Source organism: Pogona vitticeps, chromosome 3 (assembly GCF_051106095.1).
Source record: "Pogona vitticeps strain Pit_001003342236 chromosome 3, PviZW2.1, whole genome shotgun sequence".
In the NCBI taxonomy this organism is placed as follows: domain Eukaryota; kingdom Metazoa; phylum Chordata; class Lepidosauria; order Squamata; family Agamidae; genus Pogona; species Pogona vitticeps.
The window spans coordinates 14,706,984-14,729,365 of NC_135785.1; the positions used below are offsets into that span (position 1 = coordinate 14,706,984).

General features: G+C 41.6%; 1 protein-coding gene across 14 annotated transcripts in view; it reads right to left on the reverse strand.

Annotated features, from left to right (window-relative positions):
* Window positions 1-22,382, reverse strand: part of NLGN1 (neuroligin 1) — a 737,944-nt gene that overhangs the window by 8,854 nt on the left and 706,708 nt on the right. For 10 of the 14 annotated variants that reach the window (XM_078389641.1, XM_072996214.2, XM_072996216.2 and 7 more), the window contains one exon: window positions 9,623-9,835. In XM_078389641.1, coding sequence (XP_078245767.1) covers window positions 9,623-9,835 — 213 coding nt within the window. The remainder of the gene's footprint in view (window positions 1-9,622; window positions 9,836-22,382) is intronic. The other 4 variants (XM_078389646.1, XM_078389645.1, XM_078389640.1 and 1 more) reach the window with 1 other exon arrangement.

Genomic DNA, 22,382 nt, shown 5'->3' on the forward strand with positions numbered 1-22,382 from the left:
TTTGAGGCTGCTGCGGAAACTTCAGGTGGTGCAGAACGCGGCGGCCAGACTCCTTAGTGGGGTGAAAAAATTCCAACATATCTCACCCACTCTGGCCGCATTGCACTGGCTGCCCATCCGATTCTGCATCGACTTCAAGGTGTTGATGCTCACGTACAAAGCCCTAAATGGTTTAGGGCCTCGATATTTGGCGGAACGCCTTCTACCACCAAGTTCTACCCGTGTCACTCGCGCGAGCCAGGAGGTGAGGTTGAGGAGCCTAACGCCGAGGGAGGCCCGGAAGGAGAAGACAAGAAATCGGGCCTTCTCGGCGGTGGCTCCTCGCCTCTGGAACAACCTTCCCCCGGACATTCGCGCGGCCCCCTCGCTGGGTATTTTCAAAAAGCAATTAAAGACAATGATGTTTCGGCAGGCCTTCCCTCCCACCCCCCCTTAGCTAATCCTGATTTTCCTTTTCTTTTTCTTAGTTTATAATTTTATGGTTGAAAGTTTTCTTCTAGTCATTGTTGTACCCCTGTTGTGAGCCGCCTAGAGTGGTCTATTGACTAGATAGGTGGGATATAAATAAAATAAAATAAATAAATAAATGCCATAAATTGCCGATACAGCGGACACAATATATAGCATAGCATTCCTTCTAGTGGCCGGTTCTGGTAATACATCTTGGAAACACCTGTTTTGGGGGTGGGGTGGGGTTATTTAATATATTCAAGCACTAGATAAGGTACCAATCCCATGGATACAGCAGTCCTACTATACTGACCTTGGGATATTAAATTGGGACAATAAAGAAATGTGAGAAATTTTGTACAACTGGATGCATACCTTTTACTCTACATCTCTGGATAAATTACATTGAATGTAACATGGGTCAAATTAAAGTTACAAAGAATTAATATATACAGATGTATTGGTGTTATCAATAGCCAAAGTTTATACATGAAGAATGTGGATTTCTCTGAATAAAAAGCAAACTAGTTAGTGAGATGTGTTCATTTAATTGTAAAAACCTACTGAGTTTCTGTTGTCATCATTTAATTCTCTATTCATATTGCCTTAACAATTCTGTGTTAATATCGTTCATTTCCTCTCTGTCTTATGAATCATGCTATTCAGTTTTTTAAAGACCTCTTCAGATACGTTTTTCTTGCATTTGTAAACTCGTGCTAAAATGCAAAGCTGAACTGACAAGAATCGGAATTGGCTCAATAGACTAGATTCTAACCCCCAGATCACTGGCTTTCAGGCCCTGATCAGAAATGTTTGGAAAGAATGCCCAACTTAATGCATCTTACATGTGTTCTTCCCCATCCATCCTCATGCTGAGAAAGAGAGAAAAAGAGAGCTGCATCACATTTATCTGAACATGGGCACCTGGTCTTAAAATAATCATGATTTCAAGGCCAGATTAGGCAATTTATGTACAATTTCTCCTAGAACATCACACTTTATAAAAGGCCCAGTGGTGGCAACTAGCTTTCCATAGCTGCTGAGAATATGCTTAATGTTTATGGCAATACTGAATCAATATGAACAACTTCAAGTACTGCATTGGACATTACATTTCAGTGACTAATATCAGCAGCACTGGACAGATCAATAGAAATCTTTAATGACATCTGAAACAATCACTTGAACTCTTAGTAGACATTGAGCAGATCAGCTCATTTGAGGGTATCCACCTCTTGCTTTAGAGGTGCTGAAGGACTTCATTGGCTGCCAACTCAACATCAAATAGCATTACTGGTATTTTTCAAATCCACATGTGGGGGGGGGAGGGAAACAAATTTTGCACTTCTCAGAATCTTGTGGCATGGTTATTGCCATTTCAGAAATTGGGCCTTCTCAGTGGTGGTCCCTTGAATTTGGAATAGCTTGCTGCCAGAGATCTGCCTGGCACCCTCGCTGGGTGTTTTTAAGAGCCAATTAAAAACTTGGCTCTTTAGATAGGCCTTCCCTCCTTCCAATACTTGATTTTTATTTTTCTTGATTTCTGCTGTTTACTCTCCCATCTTGATTATATTATTACTGTAAATTTTAATTGTTGTTTTTAAATCTCTTTTTGTGTATAGTATATTGTGAGTAGACTCCTGTCTAGAAGGGCGGGATAAAAATCCAATAATAAATAAAAATAAATAAATAAATAAATTGCCATTTTAATCCACATGTGCTAAGAATCATGGGACACTATCTCAGTTATGGGCCATTTTCTGATTTAATGAGAAAATTCCAGCACAGTGTGGAATGTACAAATGTTTCATGTCCGAATAAATATTTCAGTGTACAGTACAGAAACAAGTGTCTTCCCCTCAAAACAGGTGGAACAGAAGTAGAGTAAAATAAAATGTATACATCTTGTAGTGAGGGGATGTTTTCTGCCCCAAAGTGAACTTCAGTGCTGCCTCAAAGATTTCCCCTCCATTTCCCCTGAAAGAAACCAAACTTCTGACAAACTTAGTATATCTCTTCTGCTTCAGTGCATCACGGGCTGTCTACCCTGAAAAAGCATGGCCCATTCTTTTCCCAATGGGCAAAACCCTCTTGCTTAGCTGTCCAGGTAGCAACAATTGTGTTGTTGTTGCCCAAGAAACAATCCTTTTGGTGCTGCAAGGCACAACAATTGCAACGGGGATCATGCAACCATTTGCGCAGTAGAATTGTGCAGTGCCCTGTTGCTGGGTGTAACACCCAGCAGATTTACACAGGAATAGCTTTACATTATGTTTGCGCAAAGAGATTTTTGGCCAATGTTAAATTGGCTGGGACAAGAATGAGGAGGAGAAGTGCTACAATGGCCAAAATCAATAGATTTTTTCAGACCTTTTCCGCCTTTTAAAAAACACCCCAGCTGCTTTGGAACAATAGTACCAACACCCCCATATGTGGCAAGTGGCAGAAATAGGGAGGCATGGTTTAGAACAGTGCATCATTGAAGCATAATCTAGTTCTGGTTGGATTCTGAAACAGAAAAACCAATTCTGAGGGATTAAAACTGTTCCATTCTAATGAACGGGGGTTTAAAATATCCAAATATGGGAATTTGTATTTGAAAATGTGAATTTAAATATATATCGTAAGAGATCATGTATATCCTGGAAAAAATATGGCATTTAAAATGCATATTGAAGAAAGGCTGATTGTAACCAGAATTTCTAGTTGAATGCAAACACAGAACAGAAGCGTATGAAATAAGAAATGGGTGGGAAAGATAGACTTGAATGAAAATGCATAAAAAGAGATAGCTTCATCCCAAGAAACAGATTTTCAGAGGCATTTCCCCTTCCATAGAGAATATTCACCCTCATAAACCCCTAATGAGGGCAATCAACTCTTCTTTCTTCTCACTGGGAGGGAGCAGCAAATAAATTACATTGATGGAAGTGGAGCTGGCAGAGCAATCCTATTAGTGAAAGAGAATCTATGGAGGAGGCTCAGCTCCGTGGGTTCCTGTAAGCCACTGTAGATAAAGGAAGGTGAGATCTGCTACCCTCTCTCCCAGTTCTTCAAAATTCCTTGCCACTGAAATCAGCATGCCCACTCTATCTATGGATGGTATAGGGTTTTTTCCCTCCTATTGTCATAAGCATTTCCAAGGGGTGAAGATATTTGCAGCCTGCAAACTGAAGTAGGGATGTGGATAATTCTCAGGAAAATTAACAAAACCAAAATAAAAATTAAAAAATCTAGCCTGGAGAGCTCACTTTGAGGAGAAAAGGAATCTTGACTCAATTTCTTCTTGGCCAGGAGGGCCTGAGAGGTTCACAACTGTTGGCTTTCCAGGTGCCCCTGCATAATGCCTTCAGACCTCTGTTCCTTCCAATGCTGTAGGAACACAGGTAAAGGTAAAGGTAAAGGTAAAGGTTCCCCTTGACAATTTTTGTCCAGTTGTGTTCGACTCTAGGGGGCGGTGCTCATCCCCATTTCCAAGCCATAGAGCCAGCATTTTGTCCGAAGACAATCTTCCGTGGTCACATGGCCAGTGCGACTTAGACACGGAACGCTGTTACCTTCCCACCGAGGTGGTCCCTATTTATCTACTCGCATTTGCATGCTTTCGAACCGCTAGGTTGGTGGGAGCTGGGACAAGCGACAGGCGCTCACTCCGTCGCGTGGATTCGATCTTACGACTGTTGGTCTTCTGACCCTGCAGCACAGGCTTCTGTGGTTTAGCCCACAGGAACACAGGTGGTGTTAAATGACTGAACCCTGAAGCATTCAGCTGGCATATGGGAGACTCTTGCTAGGATCCAGTGCAACCCTGTATATGTGAAGCTCTTTTTCACCAGTGGGAGAACACTCTGCAGTATCCCACAACCCATGGAGTCCTGTAGATGGGTTGCAGGACTGCTGCCTGGATCGGCTACAATCCCATTTATTTCCATTTAAACGGGTTAAGGAAGAAACAAGAAGGAAAGTTGCTTTCTAGTCTCTTCCCGTTGTGAATGGCAGAACGGGCAATGCTCTGTTAAAGGATGGATGGGTTTAAAAGTGGATGAAGACTTCAAATAATAAAGCTCAATTCAACTGCTTTAAGGAAGAAAAGCTTTTTTCATTTAACGTTGGTCATGAAAATAACCGAGATGAAATTATAAGAAACCTAGGTTGGAAGGGTGTGTGCGCGCACACATGCACGTGTGTGTGTGTGTGTGTGTGTGTGTGTTTTTGAGAGAGAGAGAGAGAGAGAGAGAGAGAGAGAGAGAGAGGGAGGGAGAGAGAGAGAGAGAGAGAGATTGAGAGAGAGAGATTGGTTTTGGCTATTGTCCAAGGCCTCAAAATGTTGACTATTACTATGTAGTTACATTTTTTTTTTAAGGAACAAAAAAAGATGTGAAAAGTTACATGTTTCTTGCAATAATCCCTCCACACACACCAACATGGTCTGTTAATATGTACATATTAATCACTACCTAAGAGTATCAACAGGTGAACTGCACCACAGAGCAAAAGCCACAAAGAGACAATTCACTTCACCTATCATTTTACGAGATTCAGTGCTGGGGGGTCATCTGACTGAGATTAAATTGTGAATTTGAAAGCTTTGCCTGCCTTTGGAAGTAGGGGTGAGATAGAGGTGAGGTGAGTGATGGTCACTTCTAAATCTGACAGGGCATCAAAACATAATTCAGCTTGAAGCCACGTCATTTTCTTTCAAAACTCCAGTCTGTGGGGCATTTGGTAGAGACATGAAAAGACCACCAACAATTACTCCTTCCATGTTTTGTGGTTGTTACCATTCCTCCCGCCAAAAATATTTCTCCACAAAATGCAGCACGTAGGGAGAAAAGATAATGGACATGAGCCAGACCAATGGATTTGTAAAAAATCTACAATGCTTCCCTCGCCTCATGAAAAATTTGCACTCCATCTCTGAAAAGGTCTTGTGAATTTGACAACTTTTCCCTAGTCTCTACCTGAGACCATAAGAATTTAGATGAGAAGCTCTGAAGTTCACTCATTTAGGCTGGAGTCAGGCAATACTTTTTTCAGAGCACGGAGTTCACCGAGATTGTTATTTGTGACACCGCCGTTTATCCCACTCTTTCACAAGTGCTACTTCTCCCTCCGCAGACTTTTCCTCCCTAAACCAGCTGCAGAGAGTTTCCATTGCATTTTAGCTGACAAATCATGGTTTGCACTAACCTCCAATCCAAAAAATAAAAAAATAAAATAAAATGTGAGAACTGGCCGCTAGAGAGAACCAGAGAGCATTTCCCTGCATTTTTTTTCCTGGCCTGTTAATCACGACCACACTGAATGGCAATGCAATAAATTACTCATGCTATCAGAGCAATGATAAAGGTAATAGTGACCTGACTGCCAAAAGGAATGAGTAATGCAATAAGTTTCCTTTTAAATGCAATACTGTAAGCTCAGTCTTTAGCGCAATGGGTAGCTAAAGAAGAAAATGTCTCCCTAAAGCTGGCATCCTGGTTATGAGCTTATTTCAGGCTCCTGCAAATACCTCTTCTTTCCCCCAGGCTTTTAAATCACCTGTACAGTGTTTTATGTGTGTTTCTAAATATTTGTTTTAATTTTGGTCATAGCTTCTGTACCAGTCTTTCATACCGTGGTGGTTTAATGTTTAAAAATCCATTTCAACTGCTGTTATTGTAGGATTTTTATATTTGTGTGTGTGTGTGTGTGTGTGTGTGTGTGTGTGTGTGTGTGTGTGTGTGTGTGTGTGTGTGCATATATATTGTAGGATTTTTATATTTTGTGTGTGTGTGTATACACACACACACGCACGCACACCACACACACACACACACACACACACACACACACACACACACACACACACACACACACACTCCGCACCCCACTTGGGCCTAAGGTAAAACACCTCTGAATAAAGTAGCAAGCAAGATGTAGGAACTAAATCCAATTCTTCCTGCCGACCATGCCAGCTCTCTTGCCGTCTGCCTTTTCTACACGAGACAAGAAAGGTGCTAAGTACAGAGTAGGAAAGAAAGATGCAAGAGTGACCTTGATGCTTTGCCAATTTTGGATCTCACACACACAAAAAAGGTACACTTGCTCTTTCCTTGGGAGGCCTTGAGTGAAATTCACAACAGAGTCAGACATTTTCTTCACAGTAGCTAACAGTTTGCAGCGGCTCTGCTGTTAGGTTTGAAACAGAGCGCTGGGTCACTGAACTTTCCCTCAGACGTTGACACTCCTTTAAAAAACAACAACATGTAACCCGCCCTTAACAGGCCTTTGACAACTTATGAAATATAGTTGGCTTCATGTATATTTGGAATATCACTGGTTTTGTTCCAAGGAAGGAAGGGGATGCTTATGAGTTCTAATATTCAAATCTTTAAAAATAAAAACCCTCAAACAAACAAAACCCCTATGGTTTATGAATGTGGGATATTGTGATAACATTTTAAAATCATATGAAATAATGTGGATTGGTAAACAGCAGGAAGAGAGGAAAACCTGCCGTAACATGCTATTGGTTTGCAAGATCTGAGCAGAGCACATCATATTTTTCAAGTCAGTCATTCATTTACAGTAAGAAAAGTATTGGGGGAAAGGCAGTTTTCCTTCTCTTCTGTCTCCCTAACCTTCACCACAATTTTTTCCTCTCCCGTTGCAGCTGTCCTTGGCTGTTGTTGCTGCTGTCTCTTTACTCACAAACAAACTGGGTAAAAGTTGCTTTGAGAAAATCCCAAGGCGCAAATCAGAATATACACCCCCAGAAATTTTACAGCTTAAATGAGTGAGCTGCTCAATATTATCCTCTTTTCAAAATGGCTTTTAAAAAGCAGTCAAAATGGTTTATGAGGAAGGTGTTAAGTGTTTTCTTTCGGAGTTGGTTCAGAGTGGCAGGGTCTAAAATTTACCTTAGAACCCTGGCAGCTTATGAAGCCAGTAAACTTATCAGAAAAGGCTATTAGAGAAAATAATTTGCTAATTTATTTGAAATATTTAAAAAGAAGCTGCAAATGGCTGTTTTCTCTCCAGGTATGCAATTTTTTCTTATCAATATATCTGTTTTTAATGGCTGTACATATCTTGTTTCCTGCCCAGGTAAAAACAGTGCTATTTTTTTAAAAAAAAACCATAACTTGAAACCCGTTTCCCCAAAATCATGAAATTTTGCACAGAGCGGGAGCACACTGTGTTCTCTCACTGTGCCAAATGTTGTGCTGATCAGACTTCTAGTTTTTATGTTAGACCTTTTTATTTGGACTGCCACTCTTGTTAGCATTACCTAGTAGAGTGTGTTCCTTTGAAGCTGCACCGATATACTGTATTTTTCTGTGCATAAGATGATACTTTTGTCTAAAATCTTTAGACTAAAAATTGAGGGTTGTCTTATACACAGAAGTAAGCTGAGGAGAGAACAAAAACAAGTGGAGGGGGAAGGGATCAAAGCGATACTGCTGTGCTTTGCTCACTGCTTTCTCCCTCCTTTTGCTAAGCCCCATGGAGCTTAGGAAGTGGCAGGGAAAGCAGCAAGCAAAGTGATCCTGCAGCCCTTTTATCCCTGCTTTCCCCCTCCTTTTGCTGAGCCCTGGGCTTAGGAAGTGGCGGGGAAAGCAGCAATCGAATGTTCTGATTTGGGGTTAGAAAAGTGGGGGTCGTTTTATACATCGGGGCATCTTATAAACAGAAAAATATGGTATATGAATGGGCTATTGACCAGTCAGTATGAAGTCTCTGATGCAAATGTTTGCACACCACTCCACAAGAAGCTGGAATGAAGCTGCTCCACCTCCATCTAAAGGTAGCAGCCCTATCTAGTCCATCGTCCTGTTTTCCTTGGCTGGCCAGGAAAATGCCTGCAGAAAGCTTGCAATCAGGGCACAAAGGACCGTAGGCTTCCTCTGCTGTTCCAACAAATCCATATTTACATGCATGGTGTCATTGATCTTGAATAGCAGCACATACCTGTGACTATTGACAGACTTGTTGCCTGTGAATTGTGCAAGCCATTAAAAAAAATCACTATGTTGGTGGCTGTTCTCACATCTGGAGCAAGCAAATGCCCTAGTTTAAATCGGTGTCATTTAACTAGTTACTTCCTTTGCTGATTCTTTTACCACTGGGTGACTCCATATTCCAGTCTTATGAGAAAAATATGTCTTTATCTACTTCCTCTACATCAGACAAAGAAGGGCCAGAAGGGAGAGAGAGTAATAACCATGTCGTTCACAGCCTCTAATGCTTGATTTAAAAAAATAACTCTTTATTTGTGAGATATTGCCATTAGAAAGACCTCGGTTTAGCTGTAATTTTGAAGCTGTGTTTGATAATGACCCCAATTTATTGAAAACCAACAATAATTTTAAAAAATGTTTTGTTTTAGAAGGCAGCAATATCCGGCATCTCTTACAATTTTAATTCTTAGGGGGACTCGTTATTGGTACTTTTGTAATTGCCTGTTTTTTTTAATTTTGTAATGCACCTTGAGGGGGATTTCTGCACAATAAATGGAATATAAATGCAGAAAGAAATAAACAAACAAGTATTTTTTTTCCTGTCAACTCAAAATTTCCTGGAGGTATAAATGAATATAATAATACTGAATGTTTAATACCTCATTTAAAAAACAAAACAAAACTTCTGCATTTAAAATAAAATACTGTAGCAGTTATACTATTTCATACTGGAGCCACTTAGCCATCTTTTTTAATGTGCTCAAATATATACTTGCAGTAGTTCACTGATAGCTCAATGGTTTAAATTTCTGGCTGCAGAGGTTGGGAGTTCTATTTGTGACAGGGTTGGGACTTGATGATCCATAGGGGCCCTTCCAACTCTGCACTTCTAAGATTATTATTAAATTAAATTATTCGAGTCTCTCCCATTCACATTGTTTAAAACATGTCTATCTGTCTCTACCTGGAAGTGTGGAAAGAAGAACACATGTTGCATGGAGTGTGACGTTGTATAAATTGTTCGGTGGATTTTATATTTGTTTATAAGTCCATGGATATATGATGAGTCCCAAAAACAGATGGATAAATATTGCCTATTGATTGAATTGACTAGGCACTCCCTACACATATCAAGATACATATACAGTATATACAAAGGCATCACATAGATGTCAAGGTGGTGGCATGCAGACACCAAAATTGTCAAAATTTGCAACCTGCAATAATACCTTTGGTTGAATTGCTCCAACGGTTACCTTCAGAATAATGGGATAAAGTCAAGAGATTGACACATGAACCACCGGCGCCCGATCCAAAAACAGTTATTCTCAGCGGGTCACCCCCAAAGAACCCAATGTTTTCACTAGTCCACCTCAAGGCCTGAATGAGATCAAGAAGCCCATAGTTCCCTTTAGCCGCTTGATCTCCCGTGCTCAAGAAACCTGCAAGTTAAAAACAGGAGAGAGAGAGAGAGAGAGAGAGAGAAGGATTTAGCATGTTGCATTTCAGATTACACTTGTGCTGTTATCATCGGACGACTGCTTTCGAATGTAGCAGGAGTTAAGCGTTATGTAAATACATTGTGTTCTTTATCCACTTGGCAACAATTTACAAGTGACTCATCATTCCCACTACAAATCCTTTGGTGTTTATTATAATAACGTTATGCATGATAAACGACTACATGCATTATGCAGGCACTTTTGAGGGTGATAGGCTGCTTTCAGTGCAAAATGGAATGCTAACTGCTCCTGCAATCTGCCTTGCTGGAAATGGCAGTGGGTGGGAGGGAGGGAGGGAGGAAAAAGAGTTTCCAAATGCAGTACACCTATAGGGATAATTTACAATACCCCGAGAAAAGAGGGAGAAATATTTATCCAGTTTAGTATGTGGTCAGGGTCATTAGGTCCCAACAAGAGGTTATCCACCCAAATAGGTGGCTGGAGGGAAGGGGGGGGTGAGTAACTCACCAAAACCAATCCACTCCCAGAGCATCATATATCTTTTTTCTTATCTACGATTTATCATAAATATTTGCATTTTGACAATAGAACTGGGATAGGATTGGAACAGAGGCGATTTATTTATTTAATTTATACCTCGCCCATCTAGACCGAAGTCTACTTTGGGTGGCTAACAATAACAGATAAAATAAAAACAATATAATCAAATAAAAGCAACAATAGTAATATCGTTCAAGATGGGGAAAATATTCAAGCGAAGACGCAACAAGCTATCTGCCCATGTTAAGATCGCCTGTCACTCACTCATTCACTCATGTTATTTATATCCTATCTCTGGGGGGCAAAAACCTAACAAAGCAACTTAGGGCAGTTCACAGAACATTTGAAAATAAATGTGGCAGAACACTGCAATAAATGATCATATTAAAAACAAATACACTTATCATCATTAAAAGAATGAGAGGATAATCAAGCAATTGGAAGTGCCCTTTTAAAAGATGTTAGAAAGTATAATGTTCCCCCATCATAACATGCCTGACAGCTGGTCTAAGGGAAGGACCTTTGTCTGAGGATGCCAGGACCATAGGCAGTGAGTTAGCCTGGCTCTTCTGGGCTGGGAGCTAGACCACTTGCCAGCAGCCCACCAAAACCGCTCTCAGTCACATGTGAGGAGGGTGCTAGGACCAATGAAGGGGCCTCCTCCAGAGATCATTTTGTCCAAGGAGGCTCACAGGAGAAGATGTGATTCTCCTAATTGCTTGGACTTAGGCCAGATAGGGCTTTATAGGTCAAAACCAATACCTTGAACTTTGCCTGGAAACAGACCAAATGTCTCACCCATAAATAAAGACTTGGCAAGGCTTCCTTCACTTTCCTGCTTAATATATGCATAAAGGACTAGGGAATTCCGAATGAGGATTCATCTTTCTATTCTGCACCATTCTGCAGTTTAAAGTCTCTTTCTGATGCTATTAGCAAACATTGTTTAAGAGGTGCAGAGATGGCTGTGAAAATTGCAAATGTCGATCTTTAACCTTCTTGCTCGTCAATCAAAGCAGAGGACTACTTGGATTAAATTCCTCAACTTTTCCACAGGGCAACAGTCTATAGGATGCTTTAGAAAGACCCCCCAAAATGTCAGACCTTCATTAATGTTCTTTTAAAGGAGTACTTCGGTTCATAACTGAGCTTAATTGCAAGAAAAGGGGGGAAACAACCTTTAATTATGATGAGGATTGGACAAAATTTTCATTTCACTCTTTAATCAAATAGGAGATGGCCCATCTACTGTGCCCTTTTCATAATGGGTGTTAGAGATGGCATCTTACTAACAAATCATAGTAAGAAAAAGGGAGGGAGGGAGGGAGGCAGAGTTCTAAGACTGAGCATTCTTGAAGCCATCTACAGATCTTATTCTAATACCTGGTAGAGGTCTGTGACACACAAAAGCCTAACATTTTTGTTCAGAGTATCAGTATACTGTATATTCAGCAAAATCCTTTTCATAGAGGCATAACTAAAGTTACACATGTGTAAATGTATCAGGCATTATTCTAGAATTCTTGATTTCAAAAGAAATGAAAGCAGAGTGTAGCCACACGCGTCTGCTAGATTTTTAAAAAGGCAATTTTAATAATCTCAGAACAAGGATAAGTAAGGTCCCATGTCAGGGGATCCTAAGAAGAAAAAGGAGTCCAAGAAGGGTGGGAGCTTCTAAAAAAACAAATTCTAAAGGCAGAACTGCAAACAATTCCATCAAGAAAAAAAGATGGGAGGCAGCAAAAAAAAAGTCCAGTGTGGCTTCATAAAAAGCTCAGGTAGGACCTAAAAACAAAAACAGACATGTACAGGAAAGAAGGCCAGGCCACCAAGGAAGCAAAGAAATGCAGGGATGGCATTAGGAGGACAAAAGCTGAGAATGAGCTCAGGTTAACTAGAGACACTACAAGCAATAAAAAAGCATTCTTCAGGTATGTGAGTAGCAAAAGACAAACAGAAGACATAGTAGCACAGCTCCGCAATCGATTTGGAAAAATGATAACAGAGGACAAAGAAAAGGCAGAGGTGCTCAATTCCTATTTTAGCTCAGTCTTTTCCGATAAAACAGACTATGCGCTTCCAAACAAATTGAACATGCAAGTGGGGCGGGGACATGATCGCAGGTGGAGACTGATAAACAAATACAGTGGTGCCCCGCATAGCAACAATAATCCGTGCAGCAAAAATCATCGCTATACTGATTCGTCGCTATGCGAAATTAAAAACCCCATAGGAATGCATTCAATGCGTTCCTATGGGCTTAAAACTTACCTTTTAAGCGAAAATCCTCCATACAGTGGCCATTTTAGCTGCCCGGTATGCGAGGAATCCGTCCCTGTTTTACCCGGCGGCCATTTTGGAACCGCCGATCAGCTGGGGGGAAAACATCGCTATGTGAAAATCGGTAAGCGAAACAGCTTACCGAGCATCGCAAAGCGATTTCCCCCATAGGAAACATCGTTATGTGATTGCAAAAACATCGTCGCTATACGGATTCATCGTTAATGGGGCGCCCGTTATGCAAGGCACCACTGTAGTCAAGAAATACTTTACCACCTTGAACAAGTTCAAATCTCCAGGGCTGGATGAACTGCATCCGAGAGTACTGAAGGAAATGGCTGAAGAATTCTCTGAACCACCATCCATTATTTTTTTGAAATCATGGGAAACAGGTGAGGTGCCAGAGGTTTGGAAGAGGGCCAATGTTCAAAAAGGACAAAAAAGAGTAACCTGGGAACTACAGGCCAGTCAGCCTGACATCAATCCCAGGCAAAATTCTGGAACAGATCATAAAGCAGTCATTGTGCAAGCATCTAGAAAATAATGCAGTAATAACTAGAAGGCAACATAGATTTGTCAAGAACAAATCCTGCCAAACTAATTTGATCTCTTTTTTTATCAGATTGCCTCCCTTATAGACAGAGGGAATGCTGTAAACATAGCATATCTTGACTTCACAAAGCTTTTGACAAAGTGCCCCATGAAATCCTGATTAGCAAGCTGTGGGCTGGATAGATCAAGTGGGCTAGATAGATCAAGTGTCAGGTGGGCTGGATGTGTGCTGGATAGATCAAGTGTTAGGTGGATACACAATTGGCTACAGAACTGTACTCAGAGGGTGATGATTAATGGGTCCTTCTCTAACTGGGAGGAGGTAACTAGTGGGGTACCTCAAGGCTCAGCCCTGGGACCGGTGCTCTTCAATATCTTTATTAATGACTTGGATGAGGGAGTGCAGGGAATGCTTGTCAAATTTGCAGATGATACAAAATTGGGCGGCATAGCTAATACCCTAGAAGACAGAAACAAAATTCAAAATGACCTTATAGGATAGAGCACTTGGCCAAAAGCAACTGACCTGGTTTACATGTCAATATGAACCATCTTAGGAAGCTGATCTTTGTGCTTCAGATGCAAATTAACTGCTTGCTGCATGTTTTTTATATATAGTATACATCCAGAACAGAACTGTGTGCAGCACCATTTTGTTGACCCCTCTGTATTATAAAGCCTATCCAACGCAACATATTTTATTGGACTCATTAGTCTGCCTTATTTAATACAAGCACCAAAAAAAAACAGAAATATTAACATTAAGATAATGCCATCAGATTCCATAACATTATCAGCAGAGACATAAACTATGACCTCTGCTTTCATTATTAAAGAACATATATCTGGGGAATTATTTATTAAACCATTTTATTTCTAAGCAGTGGGGAAACCTTGTAGAGCAAACAGAACTACACAGGAATACAGAAAGAAGTCAAAGGTGCTGTACTCAATTGGAATATGTCAGTCAGGTAAAATTTAGAGGTGACACAGATATTAATTTGACTTGTCAGGATGATGATGATTCATTTATTACTCCTATATTTGTATATACATAAATACAAATATATATTGTGCATTATTTACTTGGCTTGTGCAATGAATGTATGATAATGCAATCCTCACCTGCAATTTACAATTTATTTCTCAAAATTCAGATTTTCCAAGACCTTATCAAACCTGCCCATCTCAAATCAATATGCTTACTGAAAACTAGCTATCTTTTAATATATTATAATTGCTTAAAATTTTGTGAGGGCAAAACATGCATGAAAAGTATTTATATTGGAGAAATGTGCACACAAAAGGCCCATATTAGTGGAAGTAGAAGAAGCATTATACAGTATAAGGAAAAACGCTTGCAAATAATACACTTAGAAACAATAAAAAATAGAACAATGAATATACTTGGAGAAATGTGCACAGGGATACTTAAAGTTTTACTTTAAAAGAAACTCACACAGAATTATGCGGAAGAAACAGGCAACTGGAAAAACATAAGAAACAGGGGAACTGAAAATGACAGCCCTGTGAGAAAGGGGAGCAAGGAAAGAAGAGAATAGAGGAATTGTTCAATCTGCAATGTACTTTGTAGCAAGAATGTGCAGGGTGAAACTCTTGGGCTACATGCCATCCTCTTAAGCCTAGCTGTAGCCCTTCAATACTTCATGTTCGCAACTTAAAAGCAAGAAAACAAAAAATGGCAGAATCCTGTTAGATACACCCAGTGTGAATTGCCGTATATTAAAAAAAGTCAGTGTGGGCATCTGCTGTCACAGACCAGGGATGTGGCTCAGCATATGCCAGCAAATAGCTGTAATGACTTCTTAGTTAGTGGCAATTTCCCACTGAAAAGTAGGCCAACGGTGTTATACTGGTGTAAGTTTTCAGTAGGATTCGAGTCAGAATTTGCTCAAAAGTCCCCTTACACTCTCCTACACCCCAAGAAGCCATTTTGGGGCTATCCAGATAATGGGCCATAGTTTCCAGAGTCTCTCATCATTAGCTGTACTAGCTAGGGTTGTTAGGGTTACAGTCCAATAACATTTGGAAAAGAAAGTATTTCCCAGAAAAGTTGAAGGCAGCAAGGCAAGAGGAGGACCAAACATGTGATGGACTAACTCAGCCTTTAGTCTGGAAGACCTGAATAGGGTTTTTAATTATAGGACCTTCTGGAAGTCACTAGCTCATAGAGCTGCTATAATGATTTAGGATCTCGCTATCGGTCTGCCTGCCTTCTGCCTGGCTCAACTGCCCATCTGATTTGGTTCTTACAGACCTCATTCCTGTGGGTGCTAACACTTCAAGAAGCCTGGAAAACATCAACTCAGAGCTGGGCCTTTTCAGCTGTGGTCCCATCCTTACGGAATGAGATACCCCAGGAGCCGCCCGGAGAGTGCTTGTAGCGCTATGGGGCGGTATATAAGTCCAATAAATAAATAAATAAATAAATAAATAAATAAATAAATAAATTTTAAAAAAGCATCTCAAAACACAGCTATCTAGAGAAGCTTTTGAGGAGGTTCTCCCAAATTAACTAAGATAGAGGAGGAAAAAGGAGGGATAGATATTACATTGAACAATATTTATTCTGTCACTGGTCTTGTTACCAGCAATGAGGGAGTCTGTTGTGGTTATTTTTTATATATAATGCACATCTAACATAAATTATGTTTCTTCATTTTTGTTGTACGCCACCCAGAGTAGCAATTTGCTAGATGGGTAATATATAGATTAAATACATAAATAAATAAATATCAAAGAAGGCCTCAAAGCACACATGGTTTTTTTTAAAAAAAACTGCAGCCCTCAGCCTGGGTGCAGTGTATGGTTTAAAGCTCAACATAAATTGTATACAGTACCTAACTTCAAAACAACACATTGACTTCTGTTATAGGAACCCCCTGTGTGTTTAGATCAACTCTCCAATCAGGGTTAATTTGGTAGATAGACCAAATGTTAACATAACGGCTGTGGCGGTCTCCTCTGAAGCCCCTATTCCCCCAGGCCTTCACAAGGTTCTCGCTCTTCTTCCTTCTTCGCTGCCACCAAGTATTGCTGTCTCAATACCATTCACTCAAGGAGACTTGTGTACTTTTGAAACTTAACTTATTTATTTGATCAGGGAGGGTAACATCTGATTAATATACAGTAGGTAAATCACAGGTTGCTAATCACTTGAAACTGAATCAGTACTACTTTAACTTTAAAGCTCTATCCACTCTCTGTACCATTCAGTGTTCTCACAGATCTCTCAATCACCCTTAGTTCACTCTTAAGTTTCACACAGTCTCTCACTACCAGAATCTCTCTCACTCACTGAATTCCTGTCATACTCCATACACCAGCCTTTATATCCAAACCCCTCCCCTCTTGGCACCGCCTTCCATCCACTCACTGGCTCCTTCTCCACTGCTCAGCTGTGACGGACAGGTGAGGGCAGGGCTGTTCGCTACAACGGCATATATTATATTCATATGATAGTTGATGGTTTGCCTTTCTTTGCTGACTATGCCACTTAAGGAAAAGACCCCCCCCCCCGGAATACTACTGTTCATCATGCCTTTAATATAGAGTCTATGAACATACAAGGGATCAAGACATAAATTGGTACCAGAGTATTAGAAAACATACAACAGCATGTGCATGCTCAAAATAGCATCACTCCTGCTTTAAGCAGGGCACCTCCTGAGGCTTGTCAATCAAATCCCTTCTCATCACAACCCACCCCCTCCAAAAAATCTAGAGCATCTCAAAAAGAGACACCTGAGAGTTTGGATTACAACAATCGTCGTTTGGCTGGTATTATTTTTTTTCCACAGACAGGATAAAGGTACAGAGCAACACCTAGTTAAAGGCCAATGCCCACCAAGAGTAAAATAAGATAAAAAAGAAATGCAGTAAACTTTTTACTTATGCTTTAAAATCCTTACGTAAAAAGGCACAACCCTACAAATAAACCATAAAGCAAGCAGCAGTTGTCTCTTTAAACCAGTCCATTCATAAATGTGTGTGTGTCTGTGTGTGTGCATGCACGTGCATGCACGCAAACACACACACACAACGTGTCCAGGATTTAAGAAATGAGAGAGTCCTAGAACCGTAGCTTGATTAAAATTAAAGTTTCACTGCAGAACCTGCAGCATCCTTTCCTGCATGATATACATTCCCCTGCAGTGGCCACTCAACAACAACAACAGCTTTATTGATTTTGACCAAAGGCCTTTACAATATGTAGTATAAGAGGAGGAAAAAGTTTAAAAAAAATTGATTATAATAACTCATGGAGATGCCCATAACCAGTCCAATCATAATAACCTTCAAAACAATCATCTAGACTCACTGATCATTCTGATGAGAGTTATACAACATTATGAACCTTAACACACCAAGAACACAGCTTCATGGCTGCCAGTGCAAACTGTAGTATAGTAGATGTAATAAATAACTGATTATCAGTGAAAATCCTAATACTGCTTCTTCAGGGGTACAGTTGGCATATGACTGGATGACATGTATCTTTCTCTACGATCCATATAAAGGGGACAAAACAATAAATAATGAATTATATCTTCAATCTGATTACAGCCACAAATGCATTTTTGTTCCGTAACTGGAGTTCCTCGATATCGCCCTTCAAGAGATGCAGAGGGCATCTGTTGGACTCTTAAATTATGTAAAAACTCTACAGAGCTGTGGGAAAGACAGAGCCTCAAAATAGTATGGCCTTGTTCGATTAACTTGAGGATACCAAGTAGAGAGCTGTGTCCCAACAATGGCAGTCGTATCTCAACTGGCATCAGAACTGAAGATCCAGTTCCTAAAAGCATGAGAACTGAGACAGAGAAACCTCCCCATGTAAAGACTGTCCGTCTTTAACTTATCTATTGTGCTGATATTCTCATCTGCAATTCCTCCAGCCGGCAACACTTTGAGAATGATCCATTTAGTCTATGCCAGGATCCGAGATACGCCTAATCAATTCTGGCAACAATTGAGGGAAGACCCAGTTCAACCGTAATACTCTGCTTTCTCTTCAGATTGTACAATCTCACCTGTTACAATCTGCAACCCAACCAGCATAAAGATGGGGGAGACTTCTACGGTCCAGAATCGTGCTGGTCTGTTACCTACTTCTCTGATTGGCCATGTTACATACAGCACTGATGTTACCTGTCTGTCATGGGTTTGGAGGGAAAGTTCCATCCTATGGGGAGTGGAAGGCGGGACATCAGGAGGAGGGGCTGTACTGTATATATATGTGGAGCGTGTGTAGAGAGCTGAAGGAGAAGAAGCAAGAAGAGCTGAGAGAAGAAGCTTGAGTGGGAGTCTGTGTGTCAGGCAGGGTACTACTGTGTGTCAGTCAGTACCAACCTGATAGGTTCAGGTGTCTGTATGGTTAGCCAGAACTGATAGGTTCAGGGTCTGTGCTTCAAGTTAAGTGTTCTGTGTGAACTAAACTGTGTGCATGTATGAATGAGACTAAGCCACGTTACTATATCTTATTCACTTGATCCTTTTATTTTTCCCTGTGTGTTATTTAATAAACCTTGTTCGTTTATTTGTTAAAAATCCATCCCTGGTCTGTGTGACTTCTTATAGGGAATGGTTGGTGGCAGCTTAGTTAACTGTGGCATATCCCAGTAGGTCTGGGTTTGTCACATTGATTGGTGTCCAGCGTGTGGGATACGACTGGTCCAGTTGTCCAGTGGTACAGCAAAGCCTTGGCAAGTGTGCCCAGAGCAAGGGGGGTCTAGTCAGGGACAATCTGAGAGCGCGTAGGTAATCTTCTACGCTTACCTCACAGGGGGGTAAGCTAGTAGAAGAACGTGTAACCTCAGATTGGGGGCTAGATTAGGGAGCTCTGAGGCAGCCTGTTTTGGCGGGAAAAAGCTGAGGCAAAACTGTAAAGTAGAAGTGATTTAGCCTGCCTGCTGCGAGGCCTAGCAGAGGGGGGTAGACTCTGGCTCGCAACTGTTGCAAGTTAGTGCTGAAGGACAGCAGCAGTCTATAGAAAGCTGGTTCTGAGGCAAAAGAAAAAAAAAGTGGTCGCTTTATTTTGAGGCTTGACTTTTGAAAGCAGCCTGTTCTGGGGGGGGATTATGCTCTTGACTCGAAGCCAAATGGCAGAAATGGGTGAAGTGAAAGAACCCCAGGTAGACCAAGGTTCTGAGGATGAATTTGGCTCAGTGCAAGGTGACAGCACGGGAGAACAGAACCCAGAACACAGAAAATTGCTCATAGCCCAACAGCATGAACTGAGGGTGAGGGAAATGGAGGAAAGATTAGAGAGAGAGAGAATGGAAAAGGAGGAAAGATTAGAGAGAGAAAGAAGGCAATTTGAGATTGAGAGAATGGAAAAAGAAGAAAGATTGGAGAGAGAGAAAATGGCGTTTGAGTTAAGGAAATTGGAACTGATGAATCAGAACAATAATAACAATAGGGATTCTGAGGGAGGCCAATTGTCTAAAGCTGACCTGAAGAAATTCCCTGTGTACCACAAGGGAGATTGTCCTGAGGTGTTCTTTTCCTTAGTGGAAAGAGCGTTTGTGGACTTCTCAGTGAGGGAAACTGAGAAGATGACCATTATGCGATCTTTAATCAGTGGCAGCCTTGCTGAAGTTTATTCAGAGATGCCAGAGGAACTGATGAAAGATTTTGCAGAGTTTAAAAAACTGGTGTTTGCCAGACATGGGATAAATGCGGAACAGCTGAGGCAAAGATTCAGGTCAATCACCAAGAAACCAGAGCAGACTTTTACCCAAGTGGGGGCCCAATTGGTGAGGCTGCTAGAGAAATGGCTATCTCAGGAGGGGACAGAGACCTTTCAGCAGCTCAAAGACTTGATAGCGCTGGAACAGTTCTATTCAGTCCTGCATGGGGAACTGAAATTCCAGGTGAGGGAAAGGAAACCTAGATCTGTGGCCGAAGCAGCAGAGATCGCAGATTTTATTTATCAAATAAGAAAACCCTTAGGTGCTGAGTGGAAATCTGTAGATAAACCCAAAGAAACCTACAGCAAGTACTCTCAGGGACCAGGGAAAAGCCAGCAAGGGGGAGGGGCCCATGGTGAAGGGAAGCCCTCAGACATGAAACCAAGACCTCAGATTTTGGAGGGAAAACCAAAACAAGATGAGAAAGACTCAAAATATAGCAGAAAATGTTATTTCTGTCAGGGAAAGGGCCATCTAATCTCAGAGTGTGAGAAATTAAAGCAGCTAAATGGAATTGTGCCTCAGGATTCGAGTGGAACCAAGCCAAAAGCTGTGTTCTGTGTCCAGAAAGAGCAAGGCTCATTGTCACTGAGGGAGCCTGTTGCCATGGCTACTCAATCTGGAACAGCTACATCTGCTGATCAGGCTGAGGGAAATGGTCCTCTTGTGGAGGTCAAGCGATGCTTGCTCGTGAGAACAGATTCTCAGTTGTTTGAAACAGCAGGGGTGGACGTAGGAATACTTGACCATCAGTATCGGGGGCTGAGGGACACTTGTTCCCAGGTGACCCTGTGCCATCCAGATATTATTCCTAGGGAATATATAATCCCAAATGAGAGCATGAAGGTGGCAGGGATTGAGGGGCAGGTGATCTCACTGCCAGTAGCGGAGGTACCTGTGAACTTTCAAGGCTGGAGGGGAGTTTGGCGGCTAGCGATTTCATCGACTCTGCCAGCAGCCGTGCTCGTGGGAAATGACCTGGCTGAACATGTGAAACGGGTGCTAGTGATGACACGTTCACAAGCCACCACGGGGACAGTTCAGGGGGGTAATGATGAGCCAGAGGCGGAAGCAGAGGGGAGCTCAGAAGCTGTGGTGGAAACCTTAACCACAGACAGCCGATTTGGCCAAGAGCAAAAGGCAGACGCCACTCTCCAAAAGTGTTTTGAACAGGTGACTGACGCCCAGCTAACACCTGAAACCCCAGTGAGATTTCTAGAGAAAAAGGGGATTTTGTATAGAGAGACCCTGAGGAATATCTCAAAAGGGGGAGATGGGATCCGAAGTCAGCTAATGGTACCTGAAAAGTATCGCCCCATGATCTTACAAAGGGGGCACTCTGACATGTTTGCTGCGCACTTAGGGGTGAACAAAGCACAGCAGAGAATCACACAGAATTTTTACTGGCCTGACATAGGGAGGCAGATCAGGGAGTTCTGTAAACAATGTGATGTGTGTCAAAGGCAGGGGAATAGCCGCGACAGGACCAAAGCAAAGTTGTGCCCTTTGCCTGTGATTGACACTCCGTTCAAATGCATAGGGGTGGATATTGTGGGACCTTTGCCCAAGGCCACAAAGAGGGGGAACAGGTTCATTCTCACCATTGTGGACCATGCCACGAGGTACCCTGAAGCCATACCCATGACTAACATTGAAACTAACACAGTGGCAGATGCCTTGGTGGGGTATATGTCCAGGATGGGATTTGCCTCAGAAATAATCACAGATTTGGGCGCATCGTTCACATCGAAGCTCATGAAACGGTTATGGCAAATCTGTGGAATTAAGCACAAGGAAACCACTGCCTATCACCCTGAAAGTAATGGGTTAACTGAGAAGTTCAATGGGACTCTAATGCGCATGATTAGGGCTTACTTGGCAGAGAATCCAAACAATTGGGACCAGAAGCTGCAATCCCTTTTGTTTGCTTATCGATCAGTGCCACAAGCCAGTACCGGGTTCAGTCCATTTGAACTTTTATTTGGGAGAAGGGTGAGAGGGCCCCTTGATTTGATCAAACAAAATTGGGAGCAGATCACCCAGGATGACCCACAAGACGTTGTGACATACATAGACACCTTGATGAATGACCTAAAGAGAAACCTAGAACTGGCAGCAGAAAACCTGCAAGCTCAGAAGGTCAGACAGAAAACATGGTATGACCACAAAGCTAGAGAGAGGCACTTTGACCCAGGGGAGGAAGTGCTTTGGCTTAGGCCCTGCAGAGAGAACAAACTGCAGCTCAAATGGGCAGGACCATATAGGGTCATTTTCAAGATGTCAGACCTGAACTACCTTATAGAGCAGGAGGAGAACCAAGCAAGGAGGGTGGTTCATGTGAATGCCCTAAAACCCTACTACAGAGGGGAACAGAGGGTCTTATTTGCGATAAAAGCAGCTGAGAGTGAGGAAGCTGAATTACCCTTCTGGGAGGGTAGAGG